Source organism: Cryptotermes secundus, unplaced genomic scaffold (assembly GCF_002891405.2).
Source record: "Cryptotermes secundus unplaced genomic scaffold, Csec_1.0 scaffold618, whole genome shotgun sequence".
NCBI classification, from domain to species: Eukaryota; Metazoa; Arthropoda; class Insecta; order Blattodea; family Kalotermitidae; genus Cryptotermes; species Cryptotermes secundus.
In genome coordinates this window covers 1,919-12,154 of record NW_019734973.1, presented here as the reverse complement: position 1 = coordinate 12,154, position 10,236 = coordinate 1,919, and the positions used below count along the sequence as shown (strand labels likewise).

Here is a 10,236-nt window from a genome sequence, read left to right as displayed (position 1 = left end):
TTTCCCCGGGGATAAAGTGGCAGGGGCTTGAAGCTGACCAGTCACCTCCAGCTAGTTTCGAGGTCACAGAGATGTTGATCTAAACATCCACTCACCATATGCCTTCATGTCATAGTGCTTAATTAGTTAAGCACAAGGACAACTGTACCTTTTTTGCCTATACAACCTTACAAATGCATAATTTTATTTAATTCTATAATTTGTTAAACAGTGGCAATGCAGCTTAAGGATGTATAGGATATACCTAAAACAGTACAAAATGAATGAAATTTGTACAGATTGTTCTTTCTTTTATTCTGAAATCCATAAAAAATATGGACTTATTTCAATAACTTGTTAAAAAATTATTGCACTTTCAATTTTCACTAAATTTACATGTGAGATCATATGGAAGTTTTTCACCTCATTCATTATACTAGATAAAAAATATGTAAGAATTGGTACCATGAGTTTCAAAATATTTACACTTATAACTTAGGCCTTTAAGGAATGATTTTGCAGAATTACATTTACATTCAATACACCATTCAGAAGAAATTAGTAATAATGTATTGAAACTTCAACTTTTACTTGATTTGGAAACTTCATTCTAGATGTGTGGCAACACTGGAAACAGTAACCAAGTAGCACAGCAGAAAATTAACAAATTTCTGTAAAATGTGCAGTCATTTTTCTGTTGAGCTGGTGTTTTCTCATGTGTACTTTTAGTCACTGTTCTTCCTTTCCAACAATAAGTTGCTTTTGGCATCATGATGCTTGAGAAACACAATGTAACCAAGAAATGTTGTTCCAGTTAATCCACATCTGTACAGTGCGTCAACTAAAGCTTCATTTGTGGCATTGGCACTGAACTGCGCAAGACAGCCAACTTACGGAAAACTGTAGTTTTGTTAAGATGAATTCTTCTCAGAGAAGATCTCATTAATCATAATGAATGAAATTGAAGTAATATTTTTTTAAAAAAATAAATAACGATTTTATTTATATTTAAATGTGATTTACTACTTTTGATAAGAATGATTTAAATCCAGCTATTTTTTTTTGCAGGTTCAATTAAATCCTCAAAATTTGTATCATAATAACAGACATAAATGGTAAATCTAGCCAAAATGAGATAAAATAAATACAAATACTCCCACATTAAGATTTGGAACTCTTGTCAATTACATCTCTTCTGACTTTTTAAGACATACAGAGTGCCAATATTCATTAATTGGAATTTAATCCACTTTTCTCTCTGATTGTTTCACCAAGACATCTTTAATTCTTACTCACTCACAAACTGACATGCATGCTAATGGACACACACGCTCGCGCCACACAAGGGGCCGTGCAATCTGTCTTTGTCCCTCTCCTCGCCTCGCCACTTTTATCTGTCACCCCTTTCAAGCCAAGCCATTTTAACATCTGACTGCACTGAGGTGTCAAACTCATTTCTCTTCCTACTAGGATTCTTCATGTTACTTTCTCTCATTTTCCAGAGTACTTTGAATGAACTTCGAAATGTACATAGTGAGGAGCGGCCATATTCCTGTAATGAGAGTAGTGAATCATTCAGTCAACAGTTTAATCTGAGGACACATGACCACATACACAGTGGGGAGCAGACATTTTGCTGCAACGTGTGTAATAAATCATTTAGTCAACAGAGTCATCTGAAGACACATCAGCGCATACATAGTGGGGAACGGCCATTTATCTGTAATGTGTGTAATAAGTCATTCCATGATCAGAGTAATATGAAGAGACATCAGCGCCTACATAGTGGGGAAAGGCCATTTAACTGTGATGTATGTAATAAGTCATTCCGTCAGCAGGATTATCTGAAGAAACACAAGCTCTTACATACTGGTGATCGACCATTTATCTGTGCCTTATGTAATAAGGCATTCTGTCAAAAGGGATCACTGAAGGTCCATCAGCGCATACATAGTGGTCAGCGGCCATTTTGCTGTGATATTTGTAATAAGTCATTTAATTATGAGCATAATCTAAAGAGGCATAATCGCATATATAGTGGGGAACAGCCATTTATCTGTAATGTGTGTAATAAGTCATTCCACCGGCAGATTGATCTGAGGAAACACAAGGTCATACATACTAGGGAACGAAGCGGCTCCATAGTCTAGAGGTAACGTTCCCACCTCATGACTCGTAGTACGCGGGTTCAAATACCTGGCAGAGGTCGTCAAATTTTTAAGGGTGGAAAAATTCAGGGAACAAGTCCTCCGGGAGGGACTTTAAGCTATGGGTCCCGTGTCGTAGCTTTACGGCACATAAAAGAACCTCATATCTCCGAAGGAGGTCACTGAGCCAAATCAACGGACGTTTCCCGCCCAACAGCAGTCTCTAATACCTCTGGTAGATGGGGGAAGCATTATAGATACCACTCAGCTAGTAGAGCCGGTTTCGGCTGGGAGGGACTGATGGTAAGCACCAGCACCGGTAGGATATAGAGACTGGTAGAAATCATAGAGGGAAGCACAATGGACCACTACAGGTCTAAGTGCACGGGGAAACACACCCTCTCCAATAACTAACTACTGGGGAACGACCATTTTTCTGTGACTTATGTAATAAGTCATTCAGATGAGACATCAACACACACAGTGGGGAAAGGCCATTTATCTGTAATGTGTGTAATAAGTCATTCCATCATCAGAGTAATATGAAGAAACATCAGCGCATGCATAGTGGGGAACGGCCATTTTTCTGAGAATTATGTAATAAGTCATTCCGTGAGCAGAGTAATATGAAGACTCATCAGCACATACATACTGGGGAACAACCATTGATCTGTAATGTGTGTAATAGGCCATTCCGTGATCAGAGTAATTTGAAGAAACATCAGCGCATACATAGTGGGGAACGCCCATTTAGCTGTGAATTATGTAATAAGTCATTCAGTCGTAAGGGATGCATGATGAACCATCAGCGTGTACATAGTGCTGAGCGGCCATTTACCTGTAATGTGTGTAATAAGTTATTCCATCATCAGAATACTATGAAGGCACATCAGTGCAAACATTTTGATGTGTGTAATAAATCATAGAGCTGTAGAGATGGGTTTAGACTAATGGAAATATACGTGACATGTGGCATGCTACAGTGTTTCTTGCTATAAGTCAGACATATTTACTCTATTGCATCCTGCATTTTTGCAGAATCCTGTAAGAAACTGGAGTTATTTGCAGTTGCTAACCTTTCTGAATGATATGGGAAATAACTGCATCCCATGGTATATAATGTCATTGCGTTTCACTGTCTGTTTTATTCTGATTGCTGAATGTGCACAAGACCGTCTTGTTGAGTGGAAACAGACATGACTTGATATTCATGTACAGTTATCATGTTAGTTGAGCTGTGGAAGCTGTTGATTAGTGGAGTATAGTTACTGAAACTGAACAACAGCTTGTAAACGTAATTCTGATGAATCATCTATCTTTTGCTCTTATGTTATCTGTGCCCTTCCACTGTGTGCTGTGAATAAATCTGTTGCTCATTTAGTTACAAAATGATATATCATTTGAATTTGGTAATTCAGATGACTACTATTGATTGGTCACATGAACATACTGTATGCCCTGTTGATCGTTAACAGGAAAAATGTCATTTTGTGTGTTTATTACAAAAGGAAAGTTCAATAAAGAAGTGTTGAATCAGCTTGTGGAGTAATATAATACAGGGTGATTCATATAGAACCGGCCTGACAAAATGAGCTGTAATATAAAATATACCATACAGATATTAAAGTAATTTACACATATCTTGGATTGTGTGCCATGATTAGAGCAGGTGTTGAAAGTGTCTGCCGTTTTCAACTAGGCACTAGAAACACTCGATGTTCAACAGTGTACTCCATGACTGTCGCCTGCGCNGAGGGACTCCCCCCCCCGATCACCATTGCTGTGGAGGACAGCAGTCAACTGAAAGTACTGAAGTATGTTTAAATTTAGGTTTAATTGTGTAATTGTTCAGTAAAATTACACACTGTTGATAATATTATTAATTGGAATTCGGAAATTTAATATAGTAGAATGACAACACTAATAACTTGAAAGAGTTATACTTAAATTCAGTGCACTTAGTCCCCCTCCCCCCTAAGATTTTGTCACCTATACATCTTTAACTTTTATTCACTTGCAAACTGATATGCATGCTAACGGACACAGGCTCGCACCACACAAGGGGCTGTTGTGTACTCTGTCTTCATCCCTCTCCTTGCCTTGCCACTTTTTTCTGTCACCACTTTCATGCCAACCCGTTTTAACATCTGACTCCACTGGGTTGTCAAACCCATTTGTCTTCCTACTGGGAATTGTCATGTTACTCTCATTTTCCAGAGTACTTTGAATGAACTTCAGCCTGTACATAGTGAGGAGCAGTCATATTCCTGTGATTAGCATAGTGAATCATTCAGTCAACAGTTTAATCTGAGGACACATCAGCACATACACAGTGTGGAGCAGACATTTTGCTGCAGCATGTGTAATAAATCATTCAGTCATGAGAGTCATCTGAATAGACATCAGCGCGTACGTAGTGGGGAATGGGCATTTTGTCATACTGCATATTCTATACTTCAGCATTGCAGTCCATAACAAGAAATTTAGCTATCTGTAGTGCTGCCAGTATGGGCACGCTGCGTGGTCCATCGACTATCCCGCAGAAGGTTATTTGTGGTTTTCCTCAACCCCTCAAAGCTAATCCTTGATAGTATGTCTCTCAGGCCACAGTTGCCTCCTTGTAGATGCTTTCCAATTTATCAATCATCCTCCTCGACTAGTGATATTGAAATTTATTGCAAGAAGCGGAAAAAAAGAATTTTAAGGGGGTCAAGGGGAGCACTCAAAATAGTTTCTAAGGTAGCATGCCTTCTTACCGATTGTGCTCTCGGCCCTGGAGGCCATTTTAAATTTAGTTCACGTAAGCTGTGAATAGATGGCAGCAGCATTGCCCCGATGTGTCATGGCGGCCATGTTGCCAACCAATAACATGAGAGTGTCACGGGGCTGTTCAGGAACATGATAATGTTCAAACCCATCATAATATCGAGATGGAATTTTCACCACCACCATTACAAAAACATTTGTCATGAAGAGGAGAAATCTGGTCATCTTAGTCTGTATAATAGTAAAGTTCTATTCCTACTATTTATCACCCCACCCCACAGTGAATATATGCGCCGTTAAATACCAAATTTCTTGGAATTCAAGGACATGATAATGTTCAAAGCCATCATAATATCGAGATGGAATTTTTCACCACCACCATTATTAAAACATTTGTCATGAAGAGGAGAAATCCTGGTCATCTATTTTTTTTTTAGTCTGTCTAATAGCGTCTAATAGTGAAGTTCCACCACCACTATTTATTCCCCCCATTTCTCTTTCACCCCCCCAACCCCACCCCCCAAAGGGTATATATGTGACGTGGTTCCTGCAGTTTGTTGATTTTGGTGGTGGCAGCTGAAGGAATACAGTCGAAGAGGGTCGAAGAGGTCTAAGAGGTCCAAGAGGTCCTTTTGTTGGGAGAGCGTGTAGAGGGTGTAGAGCGTACAGCTTGTCATTGCATGGGCCCTTGTGGTGTGTCTGGCTCGTAATGAATTAGCAGGTAAGCTCGATATAATTAATTATTGAAGTGGATTATGCCGATAATTCCAGGTTTTTACAGTTGCACAATATTTTATTTTAAGTTACTTAAAGTCTGAGTATTTGGTAGTTCAATACTTAGTATTTGAAGATGTTTACTCTTTTCCCCTATTTGTCATGTGCCCGTAAGATGGATTAAGGTTTGGGGTTAAGTAAAGTGAGGGTGAATAATCTGTGGGTTTTCTCCGTCATTTGACGACAGCAGGCGACCTGTATGTGTAAGGGATGAACATCGAGGGGTAAATTAGCAACGGGTTGACAAAAAGGAAGAGGACGTGACATGAGGCAGAAGAGGAGATCGTAAATCTTGTGTCAAATTGGGGGATCTAAGATTAAGATTTGAAGATATTAAAATGGACAATGGTAAAATTGTTAGAGGACCTATCTACTTGAAATTTGCCCCACTGATAAGCGTTCTTTGAAGGTGAAATCAGTATATGAACTTTTCAGTAAACACTGGACGTTACGGAATAGTGTAGAACATGTTTTCCTCTTTTTTTATTTTATTTTTACCATGCTGTATTTTCCGTTGATACTGCGAGGACCGGTGTTAGTAACGAGTAGTAGCGTTAGATGACGGGTAAAGTTCGCAGTCAGATTGTTTTTTTCGGTAGTGAAAGCCGGAGGGTTGCAATGGATTGCACACGTAAATAGGAGGAATGACATTTGAATTGGATTAAACCTGAGATGTAGAGACCACTTGGAAGGTTTAAGTTGAGATCGAAAAATAATATTAAAATGGTCTTCAAGGTAAAAATTCGGGTTTCTTTTTGCGTCTTACCTCGAGGGGTTCGATAACATGGAAGTTCCTATGATAGAGTCGTTTCCGAAAAGGACGCAATGAGTAGTTTTGGGGAGTTTGGGTTTCTGGAAACTCTCCCCATTCAGCCTACGTCTTCGCATGCGTCAGGTACTGAGTTACTGGAATAAAATCGGCCCTACCTTCCATGCGGAAGCGAGAGGCAGACAACGTTTTAAGAACCTAATTTGTTGGAATTCAAGGACCGGAGGAAATGTTCAAATTGGTCAAAATATGAAGATGGAACTTTTCACCAATAAACACATGTCATGAGAAATCCAGGTCATTTTAAGCGGTGTTTACATTACGTGGTGTCACGTTTAATAACAGACGGGAAATTAGTTATATTTTCGCCTGAACCCGGCGTATTTACAGGAGTGGGGGTCAGTTCTGTGGTGCACCCGGTGCAGGAACATTGCCGAAAGGTCGGGAACACGGTGGCATAAGCGTTTTTTATATTAGCGTGGTGCCACGGCGGAATCCGGAGACGTGAAAATGTTACGTTTTGAATGCCGTGACCAAGCTTCGGAGCGGCATATTCGCAAAATTTCCTACTCTCTTGCAAGTCATCTCGCAATGTAAACACTGGAAAGTTCGAAACGTATTACACACCTGGGGTCCAGTTTGTACATGATCATTTCAGTCGCTGTTTCTTTTCTTGTTTGAGATCATTTTTAATGTTATTGTTGTCTCATTTTCATAGCTGCCAAACCATGGAGGAAATTAATTATTGAGAAACCAATATGGCAGTGAAATTACAGACAACTGGTTTTTGTGTTTCAGGGTTTCAGTGGAGGGGCCGATTACCGACAACTTGTCAGAGCAGCTGATAAACCATCGCGGAGCAGCGCTGTGACTGCATGCGGTAGAAGGAAGACGGTGGATATACTCAGGTAATTTCCTTTTCTTTTCTTTTCTTTTTGAGATCATTTTTAATATTGTTGTTGTCCCATTTTCATTACTGTCAAAGTGTGGACAGAATTCATTATTTAGACACCAGTATGGCAGTGAAATTACAGTCAACTGGTTTTTGCTTTTCAGAGGGTTCAGTGGAGGGGCTGCCCATTACCGACATCATGTCAGACCACCCCAATAGTCCAACTCGTTTGCACTTGCTCAGCCATCTTGACCAGCCATCTGGAGACCAGGCATTTCCCAGAGTTGCTCATGGCCTGATCAACCATGACACAAGGGAAAGCACTGGGACCTGACAGATCTCTGGGTGGATGACAGTTGGTGCAGAGTTGGCATGGGGTGGAATGGCGTTGCGACTGCAGGAGGGAGAACGAAGGACGACAAAGCCCCTTAGAAAATTGTATGAATATTCTGAGGTAATTCNTTTTTTTTTTTTTTTTAACCATCATTTTTAATATTATCATTGTCTCATTATCATTGCTGAAAAGCATGGAGGGAATTCATTATGTCGACAGCAGTGTATCGGTGGAAGTACAGTTAAGTTGTTGTTTTTGAGTTTCACGTTTTCAACTCATTTTGGCATAGGAGTTAATTCATGTGGTTTCTTTCAAAGAATCCCCTTTTATATATACTGCTGCCCTATAAATTTGAATTAATATACTTGATAAATATTAAAGTTTCTAATCCCAACTTGGATATTATTTTCCAGAAGACTATGAAGTCCTTTATATCTGATTAATTTGTTTTCTCTGGTTACATCAAACAGGAAGGAGACGTTCTACTCCCTGGAGCTTGAGACTGGAATGAGAAGTGTTGAAGAAGAGGGTCGAATGGAGGTCTGAGGACTAAGAGGGAAGCCTTCTGTCACTGGATGAAAGATATCTGTGGTCCGACAGAAGCTTAGGTGGAGGCCCGTGGACAACAGGTCAGAGATCAGGTATGTTTCGTTTTTCAGAGCATGATCTGGGTGATTGTTTTATTTCTCTCGGCATGTAAATGTACAAGTTTTATTGGAACTCGAGATATATGAGTGAGGAAATGTTTTCTTTTGCTATGAGAATATAATCAGTCACAAGATGTTAGGAATTCTTCTGAAGTCAATTTGAGACTGCCTGGAAATAGCTGCTCCAACAAGAAATGGTGAAAATCATATTTCCTGGGAGGGTTTCTTATGTTACATGTATTTTGTGTTACAGATTTTGCTGGCAGTTGAAATGGAGGGGCAAATTACTGTCTACGGACAACATGTGAGACCACCCCACAAAGCAACTCGGGAGATCGTTGTGACTGCATGCCGTGGAAGGAAGGAAGGAAGGAAGGCAGTGAATATTCGCAGGTGATTTCCTTTTGTAGTTGTTTCGGATCATTTTTAATATTATTATTTTCTAATTTTCAATTTCATTTTGTGTTGCAGTTTTGGAGGTAGTTGAAATGGAGGGCTGAATTTCTGTAATGGTCAACTTGCCAGCGAACTCGGAAGAACGTTGTGACTGCATGCTTTAGAAGGAAGAGAAACGGTGAATATTCCCGGGCAATTTCCTTTTGTTTTTTATTTTTTTTTGATCATTTTTAATAATATTATGTTCTCATTTTCATAGCTGTCAAAGCTTTGAGGGAATTCATTACTGAGACACCAATATGGCAGGGAGATTACAGTCAACTGGGTTTTGCTTTTCAGGGTTTCAGTGGAGGGGCCGCCAATTTCCGACAACTTGTCAGACCACCCCAGTAGTCGAACTCGTATGCACTGGCTTAACCATCTTGACCAGCCTTCTGGAGACCAGGCATTTCCCAGAGTTGCTCATGGCCTGATCAACCATGACACAAGGGAAAGCACTGGGACGTGACAGATCGTTGGGTGGATGAGTGTTGGTGTAGAGTTGGCCCGGGGTGGAATTGAATTGCGACTGCAGCCAAGAGAAGGAAGGACAACAGAGCCCCTGAGGAGCCGTTTGAATATTCTTAGGTAATTCCCTTCTTTTGAGATCATTTTTAATATTATCAATATCTAATTATCATAGCTGAAGAGCATGGAGGGAGTTCATTATGTCGACAGCAGAATATCAGCGGGAGTACAGTTAAGTGGTTTTTGGGATTGTCATTGTCAACTCTTTTTTGGCATGGGAGTTAATTCATGTGGTTTCTTTCAAAGAATCCTCCTTTATATATACTGCTGCCTTATAAATTTGAATTAATTTACTTGATAAATAATAAAGTTTTAATCAGAGTTGGATAATATTTTTAAGAAAACTATGAAGTACTTTAATATTATGAGAATCACAAGATGTTAGGAATTCATCTGAAGTTAATTTGAGACTGCCTGGAAATAGCTGCTACAACAAGAAATGTTGAAAATCGTTCGTACTTGTTGGCAGGGTTTCTTATGTTACATGCACTTTGTGTTACAGTTCTTCCCGGCAGTCGAAATGGAGGGGTGAATTACTGTCTACGTAGAACTTGTGAGACCACCCAAACAAAGCAACTCGGAAGAGCGTTGTGACTGCATTCTTTGGAAGGAACCAAGACAGTGAATATTCACAGGTAATTTTTTTTTTTAGATTATTTTTAAAAATATTATTTTCTCATTTTCATAGCTGTCAAAGCTTTGAGGGAATTCATTATTGAGACACCAATATGGCAGGGAGATTACAGTCAACTGGGTTTTGCTTTTCAGGGTTTCAGTGGAGGGGCTGCCAATTTCCGACAACTTGTCAGACCACCCCAGTAGTCCAACTCGTATGCACTGGCTTAACCATCTTGACCAGCCTTCTGGAGACCAGGCATTTCCCAGAGTTGCTCATGGCCTGATCAACCATGACACAAGGGAAAGCACTGGGACGTGACAGATCGTTGGGTGGATGAGGGTTGGTG

General features: G+C 39.8%; 1 protein-coding gene and 2 long non-coding RNA genes across 3 annotated transcripts in view; all 3 read left to right on the top strand.

The window, feature by feature from the left end:
• LOC111869121 overlaps positions 1-1,144 on the top strand; it is a 25,512-nt gene extending 24,368 nt beyond the window's left edge. Inside the window, exon 7 of the mRNA XM_023860347.2 lies at positions 794-1,144. Within this exon, the coding sequence (XP_023716115.1) occupies positions 794-850 (57 nt within the window). The 3' untranslated portion in view covers positions 851-1,144. The remainder of the gene's footprint in view (positions 1-793) is intronic.
• A 4,302-nt stretch (positions 1,145-5,446) lies between these two features.
• LOC117282680 lies at positions 5,447-8,372 on the top strand. Its single transcript, XR_004513517.1, has 4 exons — positions 5,447-5,613; positions 7,234-7,343; positions 7,492-7,781; positions 8,132-8,372. It is a non-coding gene; the product is annotated as an uncharacterized LOC117282680 (long non-coding RNA).
• Positions 8,373-8,974: 602 nt separating this feature from the next.
• Positions 8,975-10,236, top strand: part of LOC111869144 — a 3,128-nt gene continuing 1,866 nt past the window's right edge. Inside the window, exon 1 of the long non-coding RNA XR_002843615.2 lies at positions 8,975-9,331. This is a non-coding gene — a long non-coding RNA (uncharacterized LOC111869144). The remainder of the gene's footprint in view (positions 9,332-10,236) is intronic.